Source organism: Ascaphus truei, chromosome 3 (genome assembly GCF_040206685.1).
Source record: "Ascaphus truei isolate aAscTru1 chromosome 3, aAscTru1.hap1, whole genome shotgun sequence".
Taxonomy (NCBI): Eukaryota; Metazoa; Chordata; class Amphibia; order Anura; family Ascaphidae; genus Ascaphus; species Ascaphus truei.
The window spans coordinates 212,875,054-212,901,002 of NC_134485.1; the positions used below are offsets into that span (position 1 = coordinate 212,875,054).

At 40.2% G+C, this 25,949-nt stretch overlaps 1 protein-coding gene across 9 annotated transcripts in view; it reads left to right on the forward strand.

Moving 5' to 3' along the window:
• MSI2 (musashi RNA binding protein 2) overlaps nucleotides 1-25,949 on the forward strand; it is a 575,344-nt gene that overhangs the window by 474,525 nt on the left and 74,870 nt on the right. The window contains exon 11 of one of the 9 annotated variants that reach the window (XM_075590060.1): nucleotides 1,902-6,043. The exons of the other annotated variants lie outside the window; for them this stretch is intronic. Within the exon in view, the coding sequence (XP_075446175.1) occupies nucleotides 1,902-1,942 (41 nt within the window). The 3' untranslated portion in view covers nucleotides 1,943-6,043. Of the gene's footprint in view, nucleotides 1-1,901; nucleotides 6,044-25,949 lie in introns of those variants that run through there. 9 annotated transcript variants of the gene reach the window in all.

Sequence of the window (25,949 nt, forward strand, 5' to 3'; positions counted from 1 at the left end):
GATAATTTATATAAATTATGCTTTTGGTTGATATTAACAAGCCTTTAAGTTGTGTACAGATGTTCCTGACAGGTGCTTGTCTACAGACTTGTACAAACTGGGTCTGCTGTGCCACAAATAGGCCACTGTGTGTGCAGGGATCTGGACACGCAGGCCACTGCAAAATACTGCACAAGGCACGCAGGCCACTGCAAAATACTGCACAAGGAACACAGGCCACTGCAAAATACTGCACAAGGAACACAGGCCACTGCAAAATACTGCACAAGGCACGCAGGCCACTGCAAAATACTGCACAAGGAACACAGGCCACTGCAAAATACTGCACAAGGAACACAGGCCACTGCAAAATACTGCACAAGGAACACAGGCCACTGCAAAATACTGCACAAGGCACGCAGGCCACTGCAAAATACTGCACAAGGAACACAGGCCACTGCAAAATACTGCACAAGGAACACAGGCCACTGCAAAATACTGCACAAGGCACGCAGGCCACTGCAAAATACTGCACAAGGAACACAGGCCACTGCAAAATACTGCACAAGGAACACAGGCCACTGCAAAATACTGCACAAGGCACGCAGGCCACTGCAAAATACTGCACAAGGCACGCAGGCCACTGCAAAATACTGCACAAGGCACGCAGGCCACTGCAAAATACTGTACAAGGAACACAGGCCACTGCAAAATACTGCACAAGGAACACAGGCCACTGCAAAATACTGCACAAGGAACACAGGCCACTGCAAAATACTGCACAAGGCACGCAGGCCACTGCAAAATACTGCACAAGGAACACAGGCCACTGCAAAATACTGCACAAGGCACGCAGGCCACTGCAAAATACTGCACAAGGCACGCAGGCCACTGCAAAATACTGTACAAGGAACACAGGCCACTGCAAAATACTGCACAAGGAACACAGGCCACTGCAAAATACTGTACAAGGCACACAGGCCACTGCAAAATACTGTACAATGAACACAGGCCACTGCAAAATACTGTACAAGGCACACAGGCCACTGCAAAATACTGCACAAGGCACGCAGGCCACTGCAAAATACTGTACAAGGAACACAGGCCACTGCAAAATACTGTACAAGGAACACAGGCCACTGCAAAATACTGCACAAGGCACGCAGGCCACTGCAAAATACTGTACAAGGAACACAGGCCACTGCAAAATACTGCACAAGGCACGCAGGCCACTGCAAAATACTGTACAAGGAACACAGGCCACTGCAAAATACTGCACAAGGCACACAGGCCACTGCAAAATACTGCACAAGGAACACAGGCCACTGCAAAATACTGCACAAGGCACGCAGGCCACTGCAAAATACTGTACAAGGAACACAGGCCACTGCAAAATACTGCACAAGGCACGCAGGCCACTGCAAAATACTGCACAAGGCACGCAGGCCACTGCAAAATACTGTACAAGGAACACAGGCCACTGCAAAATACTGTACAAGGAACACAGGCCACTGCAAAATACTGCACAAGGCACGCAGGCCACTGCAAAATACTGTACAAGGAACACAGGCCACTGCAAAATACTGCACAAGGCACGCAGGCCACTGCAAAATACTGTACAAGGAACACAGGCCACTGCAAAATACTGCACAAGGCACACAGGCCACTGCAAAATACTGTACAGACTAAGAACCTTTTGCATCTGTACATGTTGTCCTGATTGTTGCACTCCTAAAATGTATCACCTTCTTAGATAGGATTTTTTTTATATGTGATCCTTGTGTTTTGCCTAATCGTCCCCTCAGTATTCACCACCCGTGCCCCCCTGTATTTTGATGCCTTTTTTTTATTTCATGTTTACATTTCTGGGACCTATCGTTTCAGTTCAGTCTATTAATTCCTGTTCTCGTTTCACTTTGCAGACTATTTGCCGATGTCACAAGACATAATTTTTATCAACTAGCTCTTAAAGAGGCATAACAAATTAACCAGGGGTTTACTGCTGTGCTAATGGGAGAGCCCAAGACAAAGTGACAGTATTAAAATCTCACCGGCTCTTCTAATACTTGTTGTATCTACTGGCCGAATTTATCTTTTTTTTTTTTTTTTTTTTTATGATTATTATTGTAATAATTTTTATTTTTTCCGTGACGTCTTTGCTCACCGCTTCAGCTCGCCATTCCATTTCTTATTTGCTTCATTTTCAAGAGATTTTTTTTTTTTAAAGTTTGTTTTGACGTTTCTGTTTATATTCTGTACAAATGTTCTGTTGAAAGGGAGAATAATGCAAAGAAAGAAAAAAACACTTCTCACAAACTTCTTGCTGAATAGTGTGACATGTTTTGAGCTTGATCGGAAGTTGTTTTAATGGACATGTTTAAGCCTTTCTGATTCCTGCTAAATTGCGGTGCAAGAAAAATAAGCTGCAGGGCCTAAAAGGGTGTCTCATTGTTGGGCAATTAGGTGATACAGGAAATCAATGTGATTATCCAAAACGCATGATGAGGTTGCACATGAAACATTGAAGCTGGCAACTGTATAATTAGCAGGTACCTTGGCTTTGTTTTGACATGTCCTTTAGGAACTGCCATCATTAATAGATGTGGAGACACGTGAAAAATGTAAGTTTTAATACAGTTTTGCCATCTTGAGGAGGACTGCTGGCCAGTGTTTTTCCTCTGTCTCAGTTTGTACTAGATACAGCTGCATTCTAGCACAAGCCTTCAGTTACAAGCGCAGCTATCTGATGGATTAGTCCACAAAATATTTTACACAGTATATTTGAGAGTTTTGAATGCTAGTGTGATAGCATGATTCAGTTTCCACGTGCACTTGTATTGGGTTGAAATATGGTCCTTTTTGTGCTTAGAGAAGAGAAGGTGTGCTTTGTAGTGAGATGTATGGCACACACGAGATGCATCTCTCTAAATATCTGCCAATCCATAATATAAAAACTTGAAGAATAATTGCAGCCGGCACACTTCCACCGCTGCTCCGATTCCCAGGTGGTCGATTCTTTACTTCTAAATTAAGCTTGCCCTTGTGCAACATTAATTACACAGATTATAGTTTGATACATCTGACCTCCACTAGTTAGATTCAGGCCGTCATCCTGTGCCAGTATGGGCATCCTCACACACAGACATGCAGCAGCATTGCCAAATCCTATCCTGGTCTGTCCCACCTGGCAGAGACAGGGTTATGCCTATCCAAAATGAAATAGCCCTTCTATGCACGGGTGGAAATTCTGGTCCGCAATGTAATAAAAAAAACATTGTTTACCTTGAATTTATTTTTTGCAGGTTTGTTTCATTTTTCCTGTAGTGTAAATGAGTGCAGTACTTTTTTTATTTGGACTAACAAATGATATTATAAGACTAGCTTTCAAGAGTTCTCTCTCTGCCTCAGGTCAAGCAACACTCAATTATACTCGAGTATTGCTTGACCTGGGGAAGAGAGGAGAAGTCTTGAAAGTGTGTCTTATAATATCAATTATTAGTTGAAATAAAAAAGGTATCACCTAATACTGAAGTACTCATTTACACTACAGTAAAAATACAATAAAAGCTCATTTACTCTGCACTGTCGCAACTGGACTAACACGGCTAATTCTACGTATTTTTTACTGTACACGGGTTGCTTTCAAGGTAGTCCTATTTATGCTGCTATTGTGTCATGTGTCACCCAGAAACACTAATTATAGACGCACCTGACACGCAAAACCTCCATGGGTGAGCAATTGACGCATTATCCTTTAACCCCTTGTAGCCTGACCAGTTTTAAAATGAATCCGTTTTGAACCAAACTTAAGAAACCACAATTAACTCAGCACCGCTTCCTTGCACTTGATTACGCCCAGCAAGTTATGAATCTGTTGTTTATGGATAGTTGTGCTTGCGATCACCTTCACTCTCTGTTCCACTCCATAGTGTGTGTGTGTGTGTGTGTGTGTGTGTGTCTGTTGAGTTTTCAAAATCGCTTGGCGCAATAGGCAAAATTGAGTGGATATGGCCAGTCTTTTTTTAAGGTGTCAAACTTGGTTCTTACTAAGGTGCCCAAACTTTTGTCCTGTGCACACCAAGTAAGTGTTTGCTTCTTGTTGCCACTTTGCTGAATTTTCAACCTTATTTGCAACTTTGACTATAAAACATTAAAAGAGAAACTCTTTGCTCCTTCTTTTTTTCTTTACCTAAATAATAGACTAAAATAGTTTATTTTTTTCAGTGCTGGTTTACTTGTTGCTACTCCAATTTGAGCGTGCCTTTTGAAACATTGCTCTGTTCTGCATGTCAAAAGTTTGTGAGAAGTAATCTGCACATTTTTTTATTTTATTTTTTGCATATAACTGTATTGCATTTTACTGTTTTTGTTAATTCCCATAATCAAATGTCAAGCGCTTTCCACGTTCCCGTTGCTTTTCCATTCAGTTCTCTGCTGATGGATGGGGCTTGCAAGACCGTTTGCATTGCGGGGCCACGTGAAAGGGGGAAGAGGGCGGGGGGAAGCCTACGTCCCTGGGTCTCAAATTCTCACGCATAGGAGGGCTCAGATTTGGATAATGTCACGGACAGTTCATCATTTCTTTTTAACGCTGGTAAAACTAACCCCTTTAGTATTGCAGCAAAGCATTGCACAGCAGACTGCTCCATAACTGAACGGGCTAGTATGTAGTGCTGGGAGTATCACTGGTCCAGTTGCCCCACAATTCTGAAAGCGGTCCTGCACCCCCAGCAATGAATCGGTTAAAAAACAAACAAAAGAAAACCTCTTAAATCAGCAGTACATAATAGCTTCTTCAGCCTCTCTACTGCTGGGAAGAAGGAGCTGGCTCATCTTATGTCGGCAGACTTTAGTTCTGTTACCAAACCTCAACTGTATTATGCTGGTTGCAGTTACTGTGTAGGGTTCAGAGGGAGTGTGCAAACTTATTGAACTTAAAGACAAGTTACATTTCATTTTACTTCCATGATCTGTTAGTATAAAGAGCTCCCTTTCCAACTAAACGTAGCAATGTTTCGACTTTGCTCAAATAAAAATGTCAGACGAATGCAATAAGAAAGACCAGCTACTATATACTGCTTATTTAAACTATTGGTTGGCTCCATATTGTTTTGTTGCACGCCGTGGCTTTTAATCTACATGCCCTTTATTTTTGTTGTTTTTGTTTTGGCAATGAACTGCGAAAGCTCGTCCCAGTGTGCATGAACCATTTTAGTCATTGTGAATTAACTTTGCTTTCCTTTTGTATATAATTCATTTTTGCTTTATGTATATTTTTTTTTAACAACCCTAATTTTTTTTTTCCGTTCTGTAAAGCAATTGAAGCATAAAAAATAAATTGTTTACGATGGTCAAGCTTTGTGTGAATCTTTTAGACTGTAGTTCCATGCACCATGCATTTTTGATGGGTATATACCAAATAACCAGTACCAATAATCTCAATGTACAGTTAAAACAAACAAAACACATTGAAACACTCTGATCAAAGTATCGCTAAATATATCCTGCTGAGAATCTCAGCCTCGGGTTTGGACAGTTCATTGGTGTCTATGGCTCGGATATGTTAGTAGGTTTATGCTGAAATAATGGGCATATTCTCCCAAAACCCACAAACAGGGCGAGTGTCTGGATCTCCCTAATCCAAGTCCTGGGAACACCTGTTTTCCAGGTTATTATGGACAACGAGACTGTTACTACAAATGCCGCACATCTCACTGTCTCTAGAGAAAGCCAGGCTGGCTACATCTGTACATATGCAAACCAAATACAAACTGGAGGGGAAAGGGGGGAACGAATTTCCACTTCCTGCTCAGATGGGGTCTATTGTCATTAATTCCCCCTCCATACCTATACGCCCCTCCCTTCACTTGCTGCCATTTTGAATCAGCGGGGCGAAAGTGTAGATACGAGTGGGATTACGCTGTAGGCTCTGCACTTAAAAAATTAAATTGCAAAAACAAAAGGGCTAAAAAAAAGCAAGAGACACAAAGCAAGCAGAGCAAAGGGACAGCAAGGCAAGAGACAGAGAAAACAGAATGGGTAGAGACACACAAATCAGATCTCAAATGTATTCTCTACAATTTAGAAATATAATTATATAAATTTAAATATATAACTTTTCACATATATAAACTACCATCTGACCCCTCTACTAAGTTTCAGCTGACTGCTAGTATAATAGCTAATATTTTCCAGTTGGTTTAACACTGTTACATTACACCAGTGCTGGGTAAAGTGTTTTGCATACAGATAGCGCCATCTACTCTCCGCTAGTACTCTAGCTAATAATTTCCAGTAGGTTTAACGCTGTTACATTTCACCAATGTTGGGTAGGGTGGTTAGCTGGCATACAGATAGCACCATCTGCTAGCATACTAGCCAGTCATTTCCAGTTGTTTTTACATTGTTACATTACACCGGTGTTGGGTAAAGTGGTTGAAATACAGGTAGCACCATCTACTCTCTGCTAGTATACTAGTCAATAATTTACAGTTGTTTTAACACCATTACATTACAGTGGTGTTTGGTACAGCGGTTCGTATATAGATAGCACAAGCTGTGCCAGGTGGTTTCAAACCGTTACATTTCATTGTTCCTGGGTATACTTGTTTGCATACAGATAGCCCCATCTGACCTCCCTGTGTATACTATTAGGAAAGTGTGTGCTATTTTTCAAGCTATACTTGTTAGTTTCCGAATAGTTTTTCCAGCTTTACAGTTTTATGGATTTACCTTACCATTGTCCCGCTTATTTCAAGTTTTTTGCTATCATTTTATAAAACCCAAAACCAAACAAATTGAGTTTCTGCAAAAACCAAATCAAAACACTGAAAACTGATAGAACCAAGACACCACTAAAAGTGTGCACCCGTACTTTTTTTTCACTCTTTCCTGGACAATGTATTTAAATAACTTCATGCAGTAAAAAAATTTTTAAAAGGGGATGGTTGGGAGGTCGTCTACTGAAGCACCTCATTCTGTAGACATCTTTGTTGAGTGTCCTTTCTAGAGGAATTCTAGAACTCTGAAGAAGTTCCTGTAAATGTGAACAATGATAAAACACCTGACACTTTTCTCTGTGAATTACATCTCAGAGCTGCCCACTGGCAAAGCACTTAGTGCAAAGTCCTCTATACTGTATTGAATTAAAAAAAAAAAATTTTTTTTATTCATTTACAAATCGCCATTCATTTTGCTCTGCTCACGAATGCATGCAGTTTACTGTAATTTAGGCTGTTGAGGCCAATTTTGAAGTGATAAACAGATGTTAAACTGTACGGAAGTTGCTAATTAGGTGAGTGCTTTTAATGCATCGTTGTACCTGTCAAGCTGTGACACTTTCAATTTGAGCAAAGATATGTGTTTTGTATAGCGAGTTTAGCATTACTCAATTGGTGCTTCACCCTTTCCTACACAAATTACAAATGCCATTGAAATTCAATATGTGCTACAACTCTGCCAGCAACTGAAAGACTTCTGAGATCCAACGCAAGGGGCAGGAAATATCAGTACCATCAGCTGGGCATGGAATTTATTTCCAGTTCACACGTAAACCATAATTGATCAACTATCTAATGTTGGTGCGTTTAATAAATGCGTTTACGATACCTCTGCCGAGAACACCTGAGTAGTAATGATAATAGCTTTACTGATATTCAAAACAAAACTAATCGACAGGCAGGTTTTTAAACTCCTCTGTACTTGGCAATAAGCACAGTCCAAATGAGACTTCCTGTCAACCACTGGGTGAATAATGTCCATTTTAGAGAGGAAAATGTTGGAAGTATCTTCCTCTTCCAATGACCTGATATAGTTATATTGTGGAGAAAGTAAAATAAAATTATACTTTTTTTTGTCTGAGAGTGAGGACATTTTTCAAACTCTCAAAAATGAAACAGCATGCATCTTTAAAAAAAATATAATTTCTAGCTGTTCCAATAGCTTCCCATTTTTACCGGGTTCACTCTGGTCCAAAGTGGGACTGCACCTTTAATTGCGGTGACGTTTTAGGCTCAAGTGTTACATGCTAGAGCAGGGAACGGACATCGGAGCTAAATTGGGATTGGATGTCCCGGCATTTGGTTAGCAGAATCAGACAGTGCTTTGATTCAGCTTTGTTAACATGGTCTTCTGTGCCATGAAAACGGGAGAGAGCACAGAATCCATAATGCAGCGATCACAGCTTTTATGGCTGGGAGGGGAGTGCTCAGCACGGGCCCGTGAACATTTCCAACGCTTCCATTCATTGATTCCAAACGCTGTGTGACAGCGAAGAAGTACTTTTTACCCATTTCGCATGACTTTTCTTTTCATTTCTGCAACATCCGCGTACGTCTCCTCCACCTGAAGTGATGACATTTTGTCTGCGGGGCGTAAAACTGTTTCTCTGAACTGCTGTCCATATTAAATCTGCCAGAGTGCACTTAATTATCATCCCTCTAACCCTTCAGTTTTAATTTCCATCCGTGAAAGACATCCATGCATAATGTTAAACAAAATAATAATCATCTGCACAAAGTTGTGAGTGGGGTGACCTGTGTGGGTAGGATTGCACGTGGGTCTACAGGGGTGAATGCAGCAATGCTGCTTTTCGTGATCAGTTTTTGGAATATTCACCAGGCAGTATTCAGATTGCCATCATGGCTGACGCTTTGCATAGTGTACACACAGCCCTATAAACACATGAATAGTATAGATGTTAAAATGCGGTTCTCCCTACTCCTATTTTTTTTTTCTCTCACTTTTTTTGTGAATGGGAAGGACGGGGTCCCCTCCAGAGGAAACAAAATGGGGTTTACCTCTCCTGCATGACACAGTCCAATATGAAGCCATAAGATCCACTGTTGCGGCTTCCTCTGGACCCACATAAAACAGGAGGTTTAAATACAGTGCCTTATCGGCGCTAACTCTCCCGGTAAGTTTATCAGGGGGGTTTTGTGGCTAAAATGAATATGGTTTTGCTCTGGGGACCTCCTGCTTCGCTGCTTTAGGGTTTTTTTTCTTCCTAGAAATGTAGGCAGGCAGCCATGTTTCTCACTCACATCTGGGGTCAGTGCAGTGTTCTTGCATCTTGCTGGATGGTGTTTCAAGAATGTTCAGTTGTTACATCAACCGTTTTTGTTTATTTTCAAACAAACCAACCTTTTTTCTTCTTTTGAGGATGAAGCCCGTAAACCAAATTCTTCAAGCCCTCCTATAATGATAGTTTATTTTCTGGGAAGTGGAAGGTTTTCCACTGAACATAGAGCCTGGTTTAACCTCCATGAATTCAAACTATAAAGAGCAAGGCACAGTTGAAGCTTTTAAGAGAAGAGCTTTTCATTTGTCTTCTAATTGTATACAACAAAGTATTTCATGAGTGACAATCGAAGATAAAAATATACATGCCTGTTTCACAATTGTTAAATTGTAGACGCTGCCATATGTAGTTAAATAAAACAAACGCGTACCCAAAGGAGCTTGCAATTTAATGTTTTTATTGTGGTATAATAGTAATGTTTTTTTTCTTATATAGCCCTGAGGCACAGGGAGATAAAATGACTTGCCCAAGGTTACAAGGAGCTGACACCAGGATTTGAACCAGGCTCCCTTGAATGAATGTCAGTGTTGGTGTCTTTACTCACTGAGCCACTCTTTGCCTGTGTATTGTGCCCGAGATCACAAAGCTGGCAATGGGTCTTGTATCACTTATTTCATGACAAGAAAACAACTACTCTGCCCTTGTAGTAGTTTAGTTTTCTATTCTCCTCATACACTACTTTGCTGTAGGAGGCTCTAAAAATTACTAATCAAAATGATGTGTGGGCAAAATTAGTTAACGGAGCATTTCTGCTCAAGTGGTGCCAGTCACACAAGACTGTCTTGAATATTATCCAATTATCTGGCATGTGACCAAATTCTTTTTCTGGAAGTGTCCCTTTTTAACAGCAACACCGCTTCATTGTTTCCTGATTCATGCATCGGGACGTTGTTGAACAAAACTAGCTGGTGAGGAATCCTTAGACACCCTTAAGACTGCGTACAGGGAGGTTGTACAAGTATATGCACACACACGATAGTCTGATATGAAGGAAAGTCAATGGAATTTATCTACCAGTTTTAAAAATAGCGTATTTATACAGTACCGAAACAATTTGGTGTACCTAGTATTCATAACTAGGTATTTATATGTAGGCCTATTTTTCCAGCCTGTGTGGACCCAAATCATGGCATCTCCCAACAGAAGGGCCGGTGTGAAATCCTGCGAGGATAAGATCAAAAGCATTAAACATCCTTGTTTTTCAAGTAATTGCATTTCAAAATGTAACACAGAGGTATTTGTTAGTGCATGTTATACAGGGCTCACTTTCCATTACATTGTGTAGTCTTCATTGCTTCTTAATGTTACCTTCACTCTCCGGCAGGGGGCGCAGCTTTCAGAAATGTAGGGCCAAGAGCAAAAACAATCCACTCTGCAACACCTGTTCTTGCTTTCCCCTCTTGCCTGCTTGACAGATTATTCACATGTATTGATCCTTCATTTGTGCAGATCTTTGTGGCACAAAAGTGGTTAAACATACAAAATAAATGACTTTCAATTAAATAAAAATGTTAAAAAGTGGGCATACTGTAAAGGCAGATAGTCTTCTCCTATCCATATCTGTTAACATAAAACAAATAGAGCCGCATCACTGTATGCCAAGGGATTTAATATATCCCTATATAATTGGCTCTTTATAGGTGGTGGACGGAGCCAAGTCTGTGTTCTCACTTGATCAATGTGTTCATTTAGTTATTTCCCTAAGAATGTAATAATGTTTTAGTTGTGCTGGAAACATATAGTAGTTCCATCAGCTAAGGCTCCTAATTGCAACGTTAGGGGCCTGTATGTTGCTAGCTCAGATCACCCAGGAGGATGTGACTCAATACCCATGAACCGCATCGCCCCTGCAGTGTCTCAGATTCCTACAGTATACTGGTGCACACCGCTCTCCTTCTCCCCTTCAACCTTTATACCTTCTTCACCCCTTCGGTGTCGGAGGGTGTCATGCCACTTCCGCGGGCACTGAACCTTCGGCCCTAGCGATCACGGGACGGCGCACTGCATCACTTCTTTGCTTTCCGCTGTTTAGTTTGCGATCGGAACGCAAACACCCCTTACAAAACGTGCAAAGATGTTCGTCATAAGGGCACCCAGGTTACCACCCTTCATGATGTATTCTGTACGGCTACAGGGCGTCGATGGCTTGCTTCCTGCTCTAACCAGGTTCTGTCATCCTTCCTCTCTTCTGTCACTTGGCCCTGTCTTCCTTTGTATGATTTGTATGTATGCTGGGTTTCCAGGCTCTAGACTCTTACTCTTACGCGTGATCATTTCAGGTGGTAATTCATCAGGATCCTGCCAGCAAAAATGAAGCAACATGAATGCAAAAGTACTACTCCGGTACATTTAGTGCGTTTTTCTTTTTGCCTCAACTGTGTAGCGGGAAGACTTTGATAAATAAAGTGCACTGATGTGAATGATATTCTTATCGAAGGGTAGCGTGGGCCCCCAAATGTCCCCTTGGATCCCAAACAAAACAGCACTACTATGGGGCAGGGGCATCCGTTGCTAGCTTTTATTTCTGGTTCATAACATGTCTATTCAGACACATCAGAATATCTATATTTTATGAGTTAACACATTAACCAAATTGTTCATAAATCTGTACCCCTTTTAAATTGCCAGTTAAAATTGTAACTGAACAATATGTATTAATGTGAATTCACAGCTTACAGTAAGGGGCCATGAAATTGCACTACCAGCTTTGTAGGCAGGCTCAAGAGTACGGGTCGTTTGATGTGAACAGCACTGTGCACAGCCTGATCCCTGGCAATATGCAGCTAAGAGGCTTTTAAAATGTTACAAGAGTCGTCTCACTATCAACACAGCTGGTGCTATGAAAAACCATTGCAATATTTCCATAATATCATTCTGTAGATCACTCCCCGATGGTCTGTAATGAAAACAATAACCATTAAAAGCAGCTTTTCAGGTGCGGGAAGAAAAATCCCCCTCTGAACTGCAGAATCTGAACATGTCATTCCAAATAAAGATGGCGCTGGCAGGCCCTCTAATCCAGCCTTTTCTTACAGAAAATAGGACATATGGTAGCCCACAAACACAGGACTTCCGTGTGCGTTATCCCTGCCCCCAGTGACACCCTGCACATCCAGAGGTGGTAGAGCAATGATGATTCGGTGGGATGGCTTTATTTTTGCTCTGAAGAACCACGACTTTTTTGTTTACCGGTTTACAATTCTGCTTGCTTTTTACCGTAAAAGGGGTTTATTTTACGAAGTCTCCCTACGTTGCTATTTCTACAGCCTGGCTGTTGCTTAAATCTTTCCAAAATACAGTGTAGAAAGCTTTGCCCCAGTGTTTAGTCATTTAAAAAATAATAATTTAAACCAGACACAGTACCACTCGTTTTTAAAGCTACTTTGACCACTCTTTATGCCAAAGAAATGGAGGAATTCTATTGTAATAATAATATAGGTGTATGTTTGAATGGTATAGAGCAGGACTCTTCAATAAGTGGTCCTTCGGCTGTCTGCCGAATTCACATGCACTCTAAAGCAGGGGTGCACCAACCGGTGGGTGCATGAAATGATCTGGAGGTGGCGCGGTGCTTACAGAGGCCCACCGCTCTTTCCCAAAGCATTTAAATGAAATGTCGGGGGAGTGCGCACGAGGCCTCTAAGTCCCTTACCTGGTCTCCGGCGGCTTCTGGCAATGCGTCGCTATGGCAAAGCGACGTCACATGATGTCGTGACATCCAGAAGACACCGGCGAACAGGTAAGGGGGAGGGGGGGAGAGCAGGCAGGGGGGCGCAGACTGAAAAGTTTGCTCACCCCCAATCTAAGGTAATATAAATACTGTATATATGTTACAGCTGTTCAAAATGATAATACTTTAATAATTTGCAAGAATTTCTACGTCTTTAAATGTATACAAAATGACATAAAACTCCACTGGTGGCCCTGATACGGCTACTGTTTTTGCACCCTGGCAAAGAGGCTATTGCCTGTAATGATTGGAGGGAGCCTTCCCTAAGTTAATAGATATCTTCAGCATTACTTTAAATTGATGCATGTTTATTTTCACTTAAGCTGAATGAAGGAGTTTGATTTTAGGTAGATTTTAATTTATGGTTTTTCTTTTTGCTCAGCTCATATTTTCCCAGCTCCCTGTAAAATGACCATTTGCATTGATAAAAATGAGTTGTAGTAACTTTATTTCATGTAGTGCTTTTCTCCCAGTGGGAGTCGAAGCCCTTTACAATGACATTATAGCGCACTATAAGCAGCATTGTACATAAGGTTTTTACAGACATAGTCCCTGCCTAGATGAGCTTACAGTCTATGTTTTTGGTGCCTGAGGCACAGGGAGATAAAGTGACTTCCCTAAGGTCACAAGGAGCGGACACCAGGCTTTGAACCAGGCCCCCCTGCTTCAAACTTGCTTATGAAGTTACACACTGAGCTGCTCCTTTTAGGTTATATAAATGGATCTGGCATGCGGAACCTAGGCGGTAAATTAAAAACCATAAAGAGTTAAATGTTCAGGATGTCAGAATAGTGAACGCTTAACTAGGACACTAACTGGAGTGCATTTCTTTTTCTATCACCTTTTAAATGGCAAAATTGCCTGCTGTTATCCTTAGAACATCAATTCAAAGGTTAATTGCACTCAATTTACTGCTCGTTAGCCCAAACACACCTACAGGTCTGCTCAGCTACTGATAGATTGCAAAGCTCTGAGGAAAGAAATATTGTGTAACCCCTTCAGCCTCACTTAATGAAATATCCAATCAATAAATATCGTTTAGGTACATGTCGTGTGTGATGCCGGCAGAAAGAGGTGTTCGCATTTAATCTGCATTACAGTAGAGCACCGTTGTTAAGAGTAGTCATTCCTATTATTGTTTTAACCCCTTTATGTTTGAGAAGAGCTTTAAACTATAAGGGCATTATATATCGAAGATTCCTGGTGCAAATAGCAGAACCTGAATTCTGAAAGAAAAATTCAAAGCAATGGGAAGACACACTGTTATTCCATATCATATGCAATTGTATTGCATCGGTTTTGTGCCACAGAAATGTGTTTACATGAAAAGATAATAAATTGAGGTACTGTAGAAGCAGCTACTTTCTGCCTGTTTTAATCTTTTGTATATGGTTCTCTTATGACTCTGTATCATAATTCCCAGTACACCAATGCAGCATTCTAATAAGGGAAATTGCCTAGTTTGTGGAGAAACGCACATAAAAAATACAGATCAGTAAATTACTGTTTTTTTTAAAAGATATATTAATTAAATAACTTTGTTTTTGTACATTAAAAAATAATTAAACTTTCAGAAATCATGTCTTCAAATACACCTTGTCTGGAAACTCTTAAATGTAGGGCTCTTTGTAAAGAGTAAAACCTCACAGATTCAGCCCAGTTAATCGGGGCCCGTACATGAAATGCACAATGGGAGTTACATATCCATGTTTCCTGGCTCCACAATGTGGATATAAAGGGTTGCAACAAAAAAAAAACGGCACCACCGTTCTTAAAGAAAAATTCCCATTATAGGCGATGGAGTATTCTTTATTTGGTAAATCTGGTGCTAATTTTTCTCTATGGATACATTACCTCCATTGTGTCTTTTTTAAATGGTCTTCAGTGCCAGGGGGGCACAGTAACATATTGCGTTACACAGGGGTTTGGCTACTTTACAAATGAGATATGGATGTCGGATATTTAGGAACTGTCACTCTTTGTAGATGAAGTTGTATATTTTCACAACGGAGGACAAAAGTGGGCGCAATCACACAGCTCTTGCTGTAATCTAAGGAAATCCCAAACATCTATTTTTCGAATTCATTTGCAAGATTCCACCCAATCAAATTGAAAACCTGCTTTTGGTGCTAGCAATATTACCACTCACAAGCAAGGGCCAGGCAGAGTTAAAACAAGACTGGAATTTCAGAACCAGACCCATTCTAACCACATGACACCTGTCCTCTGTTCTCTGCACTGGCGACTACTAAAAAAGTGTCCCCGCTATCTGAAAGAGCTTCTAGTTCCCTACACTCCCATTCACTCACTTCCATCTGCAGATGAAGGACTCCTAACAGTCCCCAAAATCCCCTTGACTTCCTTTGGGGCCCGAGCTTTTAGCCACGCTGCTCCCACTCTTTGGAACAATCTGCCTCGTACAGTTCGAGAGGCCCCCTCTGGAAATCTATAAAAACAGATTCAAGACCTACCTGTTTACCCAGGCATTTATTTAATGAACCACAACCTGTCCGGCATTTAATAGCTACAGTACCGACCCATCCTATATTGTATCTTTCCTTGTGTTTGGTCACTCTTATAACCTTAAATATGTTCTTCTTTTTCCCTTTTTGTTACTATGAAGCGCTTTGCGTCCCACTGGGAGAAAAGCACTATATAAATAAAATTACTATTATTATTAAGTTATTATTATTATCTTTGTATATTTTGATGACACTCCTTCCAAAGCCCACTGAAGAATGAGAACAGAAGAGTAACTACATCACCTAGAAATGGAAAGTGCCAATTTTGTAATTAGCAGTTGTCAGCCACTAATCGCTCCAGCAGAAGAAATATTGATTGTAATAACATCTGACTGCAAGTGGGCAGCTTGCCTGGGTGAACGGCATCAGTATCCTCTCTTGCAAAGAAAGGTTTTCCTTAGTGAAACGCCAGCCTATATTTATTTTCTGTTGACTACAGAGAGCTGCGCTTGGTTCAAACCAGTTAGGTGTTAAATGAAGACTCTTCATGCATGGCGTTCAATGTCTCAAGTTAGCTAATTTTCTGACCCAGTGAAATAGATTTTAATAAGCTCCATGGAACGCCGCATTTAAAGACAAAGAAAACAGCTTAATGCGGCTGTCACAATAAGGAACTCCAGACATGCATGCAGGTGGTAGAAATGTTAATAGAATTGATTAGTTGCTTTGAAAAGTAGGTTCTGTGCTTCCAAGAGGATTGCTAAATAACTTAATGCTTGAAGGCCTACTCAGGCTTTGTTTTCACTTAAATAAGAGTAGTTACATTGGCTTGTTTTACTTTGAAATAGCTTTTTCTGCAGTTTTCCAATTTTGTTTTTGGTACAAATCATTCGACAAGGACATACGGTTATGTTAACCTCTTGTCATATCTGGAGTTTTTTCTTCCAAAATGAAGCCCGTCTGGATAACCCAGTGATAATTCCACTGACATGAATAGGCACTAAAGAGTGACATATCTCTCGTGCCATTGAGGAAATTAATATTATGTACCTACCAGGGGGTTTGTCACAGTGACAAGGGCTCAGACACAATTTTGTTCCTTCAAAATATATGGGTGCCATTGATTGATAGGGGGCACAATCCCTGTCAATCAAACATACTTTCATGTTTAGTGTTCTTACAGTATGTGGCCTTGTAAAAATCAACTCCCACAACACGTTTCATACACCTTTCTATTGTGTTTGACCTGTTTGAAAACTTCTATTTAACAAGATTCCACTTTTTTAAATCCACAAATATGGAGCTACCTTTTATTGACCTTGATTGTGCCCTCTCATTTAGAGTATCCCCATATTTGTAATAATAAAACTGACTCCCCCAGGCATAGTTCACCGCAGTCCTGGTGCAGAAAAACTACATTTTCTATTGATCTTTCATACAAAGGGGCAATCTACTGTACGTTGCAACCTTTGTATACCAGATCCAAGTTTCCCAATAATTCTCTTGTCTATTTTCAGACCATATAAATGGTCTCGGTACGACATTGTTTTATTACTGTAAAATAGCCTCGCGTCAAGATCTACCACCACCATTTTCTAAACATTAACTTAACGAAAAAAGATATGTGCTGAATGTTATGTTTTCTTAAATTAGGGTTACATGGTGAGTAACATGGCCCTTTAGACACAATTTGGATAGCCATATTAACTTTGCATAGAATTATTATCCGAATATTTTTTTGCAAAACATTTTAAAAACAAAAAGCAAAACATTTGCAAAACATCTTAAAATTTCCCACACACGTGGAAACTGCCTTTGTAGAGAAAAAGGTTACATTTTTACTTTTAGGTAACTTCGTCCTTGCAACCAAAACGGTCCCGGAATGCAGGACAGTCGGGAAATGTAGTGGTTCTTGTACAGTGCCATAAGCTGGAGTAGATTTCCATTAGGTAGATTTCAGATGAGTCGTGCTGTTGTGGGGTCAACCGCCCCATCACGGAATGCCTGTATTAGTGCAAGAATACATGCTTTGCGACATATTTGTTGCTCATTTATCTAATTTTGTATTTAAAGGCAACATCTGATTTTTTTTTTTGCTTGGTATTTGCAATTTATTCTGGTCCATCTAACATCAAATATGTTAGATGCGAGTTTTGAGTTGTAAATTTTTGTTTAATGTATTTCTGTCAACAAAACGGCAACATACTTTGTTATAGTATTGTGTGTTTCCTTAAGGAATGCACTCTGCCCTTTAAATGACCCCCCTCCCGCACCCCTCCCCCCCCCCCCCAGTCAAACGCAACTGTTTTCTTCTCATGGTCCCCCTGGGATACTTAATGGTGAAGTTACTGGGTATAAATCTCCCTCATGGGAAACAAAATGGCTGCCAAATCTCGGGCTAATAGGAAGCTAAATCATCATCGGTTGTGGCTTCCTTTTGGATGGCCATGTCATTCCCCTTTATGAAAAAAATTAAAAAACGGTTAGTAATGCCGGCAACTTAACCAGTAAGCATCCCAGGAACCGTTTTTAGCGTAGCTGTGCAATTTGCTATTCATTGCAGGCCCTCTATATCACCGAGGGACTAAACAAAACATGCTCTCCCTATATTACACTTAATTTCATAACATGCTATCTGAAAAGTTCATAATGGGAATATTGATCATTATCGAGGAAACTAGAATTTCTGCAGGCAAAATGCATCCATTTTTCTCCCCCATCCCCACAATCCTGAATAATAAGAAACAGATATTTGTGAAGTGAAACATTATAGAAGCAGATGAAGACTCCCTTGTAGAGTTATTGCAGGGTTTGCTAATGGCGATATCAACAAAACTTTTTTTTTTTTAATAAAAATACTGTAGAATAAACAATCTTGTTTATTTTATTTGATGAGCGACTGCCTTCAGCCTCACTAATTATTTAAGAAAGAATAAATAAACGTGACTGCCAGGCTACTTCCTACATGTTAGAATGCAGAACTGTTACATAGCGAATATCCCACACATTCTGTTACACGCTGCTGGAACTGTCCAGTGGCCATTTTCTACTTCTGTACTTCAGCAACCTGAACTCTGGTTGGTTTAGCTTTAATGACGAAGATTAAACTGGCACTAATTGTGTTCTCCTATATCATAAAATATATATATTTTTAAACTGTATAGATCAAGGGTTCGCAAACTTTTTAGTTTGAGCCCCCTGCTTGCGCCAACCCTCCCTCTTACCCCATGTGACGTCAGAAGCCGCCAGAGACAAGATATTGCAACTTACAGAGGCTTTGCATGATCCCCCAGCCCCTCACCCTGTGTTATTTTTAATATATAGTCTTTTCCCTATAACATTTTAATAAAAATGTAAGTTTAAAAAAATAAAAAAAATCTGTCCGGGGCCAGCAAACGCGACACAAAACACAATCAGAGCTTATACTCGCAAAACAAGCGTGTTACGACGGGGGACTCCGAGCTAACTAGGTGCTAAGCTCCAAGTTTGAGGCTAACTGAGGAGTGCGTCCACGTCTGTCTTTGTATCAGGTGTCCCTGACCTCAAAGATGCAGGTTGCAGGAGGTTCCAGGTTTTCCAGATTTCGGGGATGCCGTTCGCCAGCAAGCAAACTCAAGTCACGCTCAAAAGTCTCGTTCTCGTTGTCACCGGCTAGCATACAAGTCCCAGGGCACAAAGCATTTGAATCTCCTGCTTGGATCAGCCCTGAGCCTCGTTCTGGCGTGTCTCTTGCAAAGACTCCGGACACACCTCTTGGTTAGAGTTCAGCAGGAACTCAGGATGAACTCTGGAAATTAGATCAGCAGCTCTTTAAATAGGTCTTGGCCTCCATCTTAAACTATAGAGGAGGGCTGCCAACCAATCAAAACATGGATGCTACATGCTGACCAATCACAGGGTGAGCTACATCGGCCAATCACAGAGCGAGGGCTCCTCTGTGATGGGCATATCATGGTTGTGGGAGGGGATAATGCTTCAAGACAGGTGCGCTTAAAGAAAGTTGGAAATTCAAACTGACCACTGGGACTTGAGTCAGTTGGGGCTTAGAGCCAAGCCTCAGGTTCCAGTTTCAGCCGGATACCGCCTGTGAAAATCGATACCTCAGAGTCTGAGCTGAACAATGTCCTTGCCATCAATCACTGTTCCCCAGACCCCAACAATGTGTCTTGGACTTCCCCTCCCCCCAACATAGCACACCAAGGGAATAAATAAATATACATGTACAGTTACACACACAGTAATACATTGAATCAGTCGTTACAGGTTCATTCATACAGTTCTAAAATACATGTTTTTTGGGGCCAGATGAGCCACAGGAAGATGGGTCTGCGGGGCTAATCCTGCAGATCCATCAGGCGGGCAGGTGCCAGGGACCGGACTTAACCTTTAATATGCTGGTCCCTGGGCCTCTACCATCATAAGTATTTCTTATCTCATTGAATCTGTGACAAGCAATGATCAGTTTGTGGGCATCTTGACCATAGGCCGTAGCTCTTTACGTGTTTATCGCCCACTTTCCACAAGGTGCATATGACTGCATCCTTTGAATACCTTGCTAAGCCTTATTACGACGCATCCTGTTCCGAACTCCCAGTAAATGTAGGGGAAAGATGGGGATAGCACTCTCGCGTCAGCTTATTCGAGGGCATGAGTGGAGAGACGGGTGCAAATAGGGAAATAAGGGGTCAATTGAGCAACGAGAAAAAGAGATCCCTCTTGAAAGCACTCTGTGTGTCTAGTGTAAATGAGTGTATATTAAAATAATTTATTGAATCATAATTAAAAATATTGAAATTGGTAGGATAGAATCTATGGCCAATTGGTGAACACAATACAAAAATACTTAAAAAATTAAATTAAATCACACAAGGTTACCATTAATCCCTAGATCGTCCACATAACGGTCGCAGATATAAAGCTGTGCGTTTTATTTAGTCCAACTATAGATTGTATATAGTGGAAGTCTATTTATACAAGCAGAGGCTGGCAGAGAGAGACTGAGATGCACAGAAACAAATTGAAGATATTGTACATTTATAATTATTTTATATATTATTAATACTGGTCTAGACTTTGGTGACTGGGTAATATTCAGATTTATTATTTGGATTTACTTTTTACGAACCGTCTCCCAACCCATTTTATATGCCATTCAATCAGTTATAGTTGAGGAGAAAAACACAACTAACATAACACTCTTATTTGTGTTGGCACTTGGTTCTAAAATATAAAAATATATATGTATATTCTTTATCTACTACTGCAAACAAAGGGACCATCATCTGGCATGTGTGTGTGTGTCTCTCTCTCTCTATGTATATACGTGTGTGTGTGTGTGTGTGTATGTGTGTGTGTGTGTGTGTGTGTGTGTAGAGGTATCTGTACCGTGTTAGCTGAGCTTAATAATCAAAAATGAATAGACAATACCATATGTATGTGTGTGTGTATATATATATATATATATATATATATATATATATATATACACTGTATCTATATATGTTTTATATATATCAAAAACAAATAGTCAATACCGTTCTGTGGCTAACGAAATGCTTTTATTTGTGCGAGCTTTCGAGATACACTGATCTCTTCTTCCGGCGGTGTTACAATGGATTAACGAAACATGTTGGTAGGGTAATGCCTTGCCATTTTTCCCTTCATGACCATTAAACTTTTTATGGATAACGCACTTTCCTTCTAAATTCTCTTTTTTTTGGATATTTCCGGTTGTGCTTTGCCATCTCTTTCTTCTACTGTATTACAATGGATTAAGCCAAGAAATTGACTTTCAAACAGGAAAACTAGGAATGTTATCTCTGTGGGTGAAGCCTAACATCGCCGGAAGAAGAGATCAGTGTATCTCGGAAGCTCGCACAAATAAAAGCATTTAGTTAGCCACAGAACGGTATCGTCTATTTATTTTTGATTATTAAGCTCGGCTAACACAGTACCGATACCTCTACATTTAAAAATAAATAAAAACGTGTGTGTGATAATGGCGAAAAGCCGGGTTGCAGACCTGTCTAAGATATGCAAATGTGCTCACAAGTGACCTTTTTATTTGTTATATATATATATATATAAACAAATATAGATTTTTATTAGAGAGAGAGAGAATGGGATAATACCATCTGACCTGTCTCTACTCTAGCAGTATATATAATAGTGATGACATACCAGTCAATCCGTTTCATTTACAATTTACAAAAGATTTCATGAGTTTAACACAGATGAATTGCAACTGAACTGACACAGCTACTTCTATTTAATAGTTGTGTTACCATACGTAACAGTTAACACCTTCATCTATTGGCTTATAAAACAATGTTTTATATAATATGTACTTAGGCATAGAGAATGAGATGGCACCATCTGACCTGTCTTATCAATTCCAGGCTAACTTGGGTTTTCTAACATCCTAACACATCTATTGGTTATTTGGGATTGAAAGATGTTATTCACAGACAAGCTGGTTTATGTATTGCTGACTTCACTGAGAAGCATATCGGTCTGAATCTCTTCAGATAAACGGAGGAATGTCATTTCAAAATAGCTGACCCCTCTTGGTCTCTCCTCAGGCCTCTTAGTTTCAGATAATGGAGCAACTTGGAGACTTGTAACAACACATTCCTTGTTTTGCACACACTATCAACTTGCAATATTTTCTAAGCATATTAATGTCTGTGCTGTCGCACGTACAAACCTCTACTCATTTCCTGAATTTGCCAATAGTATGCAGAACACTGCAACAGCTACATATATAATCTAGGTATATAGAATATATGTTTAGATAAATATGAAAAAAATGTTTATTATATCACAGGTAGAAATACAAACAGGAAATAGACAGAAATGCCCTTCATATTCCTCATTACCCTGCTGTGCCCCAGTTGATGTCCAATACCTAGTGAGGGATCTGCCTCTCCTCCTTTGGTTTCATAAAACAGGAGCATGTTGCTTTGCATTAGTGATTGCAACCTGGTAAATGTGCCTGTGTCCCTGAATAACATCATACATTAGGATCATGGGTATTGAAGTAGCAGATGCTGCTGAATTGGACCAGTTGGCGCTCTGCTTTCAGAAATGAAGAGACGGACTTGGATAACTCCATTCAGGAGAATGAGGGTGGAAGTCGAACCTCAAAAAAGAAAATGTACAATTTAAAGCTTGGTGTTTATTTTATGACTTATTTGCTTATGCTGGGATAACGGGCATCGCCTCTCTCCTTGACTGGCGTTTTTATATTACATAAAAAGATAGCAAAAGATGTATAAGCATCGTAAAAGTGTCACAGAGTCAAGTGATCTGAGCTCATACTGTACAGACGAGGATATATTTACATAGCCCAAACCCGTCAAAAAACCTACATCACTTTTGGGTTTTTGTTCAGCCTCAGAGTTACATATTGAGGCCTGAAGTATGACAAAAAATGTTTGACTGTGCGTAATGAAAGGGATAATGCAGTAGGGAATTTGATTGAAATGACAGCTGGGAGCCTTGTGTAGCTTTCCTGTGTTGATCAAAGCCAGTTGTAATGTCGCTTAAAAACAGCAGTTTCTTTCCCTTTTCCTCGGTAGGTATTCTGCATTAGGCAGAAACAATCTGTATGTGAACACACACACACACATACACACTAAGCGCGGTGTTGTCCAGCATTTTAACAAGCTTTAGTATCCAGAATTTGTGATATATCCCTATACAAATGTTTAATGTAGTAACCAGAATCCATGCCAAAGCTAACCGACCGACACCTCCAGTATTTCTGAGTGCAGTCAGATGTTTTCAGCAGTATTACCACTTGATTTGGTGAGTACCTGTACAGTATTTTGTACTTTATATGTTATAGTGTATTCTAGTTCTTTGAAAATTTGTACTAAAAGTATGATATGGAATAACACTTGGTGAACCAGAAAGGCAAGGGGGAGAAAGAGAGAGAGAGACTGGGGGCAGGGAGATAAAGACTGGGGGAAGGGGAATAGAGAAAGGTACTGGGGGAGGGGAATAGAGCAAGAGAGATTGGGGGGAGGGAGAGAGAATTAATAATATAGCATAAATGGGGACGCTGTTAGACAAAAGCCATAATATTTATTTTTAAGTCATATCATTTGTTTTATAAAAATTATTGTGTCCCGGTTTTTACTTCTTAAAATGTGTTCACCCTATAGACACGCGGATGCGCACATACATACATGCACACGCAAACACACACATGTGTGCGCTGCATCCCATCTTCATTCTCTTATTATTTTAATTCAAAAGGTTCCCATCCGCTTTTTTTTGCCGGCATAGTCTTCAACTTTTAGTTCTATTTCATTTATTTGAATCGCCGCAGACTTTGCACATTTCGGAACAGCACTTTGGTCTTACGGATAGTCTTATGGAGGCCCACATTCTTTCTTGCTAAGGTGAGTTCTCCATGTTTTCTGCTGCAGGTCTTCTGGACTTGTGACAAAAACAAAAATGTCGCCTGCAAATCGTAGGTGACGAAAATATTTATTTTTCTTCCCAATCTAATCTCTTGAACAATTCTTAGTGTTGCAGTGAAAATCGTTGGTGACGTGATGTCTCCCTGGCGCACTCCCTTGCTGATCCATGTATCTTCATGCAATCGAATGGGTGATGCGGGATTCCCATGCATTTCCTTTATAATGTACGCTTCTACAACATTTTGTCTTAGTGCATCTAGGACCACTGAGGTGTAGAGAGAATCAATGCTTTTTTGTAATCTACGAATCCCAAACTAAGTGGTAGTTTGTATTACTTCGAGAGATCACTTCTTTTACGACTTGGATGTGGTCCATTGTGTTGTATCCATTGCTAAATCCTGCTTGTTTTCTAGGCGGGGCAAAATCCAGGGTCTGTTGATTCTGATTAGTGAGTATCTCCGTAAAAATCTTTCAAGTAGACTGTAGTATACTAATTGCTGTATAGTTCTTGAGGTATTCTTTGTCTCTTTTCTTGTGGATGAAGATACCTATGGCATTTATTGCTCTGGAATTTTCCTGTTATTCAAACAGCCTGTAAAAAGTTTTGAAAGGATTTTTTCTACTTCTTCTGCAGCTTCTTTCAGTTGTAATTCCATCTTCCCCGGAAGCCTTCCCATTCTTCATGAATTGTATTGCTTTTTCCACTTCTTCAGGAAAGACGCATCATTGGTGGTTTCTTCTTGCTTGTTATCTGCTAGATTATGGCCTGTGTTATCTGTGTTCGCATATAATTTCACGAAGAAGTCTTCAACTCTCTTTATGATAAGTGCACAATCCTTTATTGTTGATCCATCGGCTTGTTTAAGTGCAATGATTTGCTTCTTCCCAATTATAAGTCGCTGCTTTGTCTTCTTTAAGCTTTTATCTTTATTACTCTTCCTCACCATATCACAGGTACATTTTCTCACATCTTCAGTTATATGTTTGCGAGTTGTCTTGCACAGCTCTGTATATTAAATTCTCATTCTTGCGTCTTGGGATTACTTCATTTCTTGTAGTTTTCTCATTAATGGTTTTGTCTCATCAGATATTTTCTTATCCTGTGATTTGTTAGCGATTCCTCCAGTTTTTGCTGCATTTCCAACTAAAATCTTCAGAAGTTCTTCATTATCCTTAAAGTATCCCCATGCAGTATGAACAAGCTGGAGCGATTTTTCAGCTCTAGTTGAAATTCTCTGCTGTTATTCTTGAGGTTATTGATGTTGATTGTTTTTGTCTTCTTTTTAATCAGTTTTCTTCTTTCCAACTTCGCATTCAGATGTAATTTGCACTGAACCAATCGGTGATCGCTTCTTGTGTCAAAACGGTTAAGGACTGTGCAGTCTTCAATCACCTGTTTCTTGTTAGTTAGGATCTAGTCAATTTCATTCCTGACTCCATTGAATCAGTTCCATGTCCACTTTCTATTTGGATTCTTCTTGAAGGATTCATTAACAATGTAGAAGTTTTCACATTCTGCCAATGCTACCAATCTGTCCCCACGTTCATTCCTGTCATCGTATCCATACTTACCAACTGATGCTTCTTCTTTCTGATGTGACAATTTCATTTTGTTGATTTCATGGTAGAAGTCTTCCACTTAATTGTCTGCATGACTTTGTTGAAACATACACTTTGATTATGTGAAGCCTTTATCTCGGTCAACTGAATGACAATTCTGACTGCTCTTTCTGATGAGCTTTCTTGCTCCACTATGTTGTTTCCATATCTCTTGTTAATGATGAAGCCTTCTCCACTCATTCTTCCATTATCTGTACCTCTGTAATAGAATAGGTGTCTGCTTTTGAGCTCAATGAAGCCTTCGTCTTTTATTCTAACTTCACTAGTGCCAAAAATATCCCATTTAATCTTTTCAAGTTCGTCTTCCAGTTCTTGCAGTGCTGCTTCACTGGAGAGTCCGGCAGTTGTAGGTAGCCAGGTTTAGGTTTGAATGACCGCTTTTGTTTAACCTCTGGAGATTCTTAGCACCCTCTGCCTTCATGCCACCTTCCTAAATGCTTTCAAGCCCAAGGACAATCCAGCCTCCTGAGAATGAGTGCAATTGCTTTTTGCTGTGTTTCACATTTGGGGATTGAGGTCTTACTTGCCATGCCGGCCTCATTTGCATGTTGGCAAGTTCCTTCTCCACGTCAGCTGAGCATATTGTTCAAACTCTCATAGTATGGTTAAACCTTCCAGCACAAGTGCCACTATACATCCTCCTCAACACC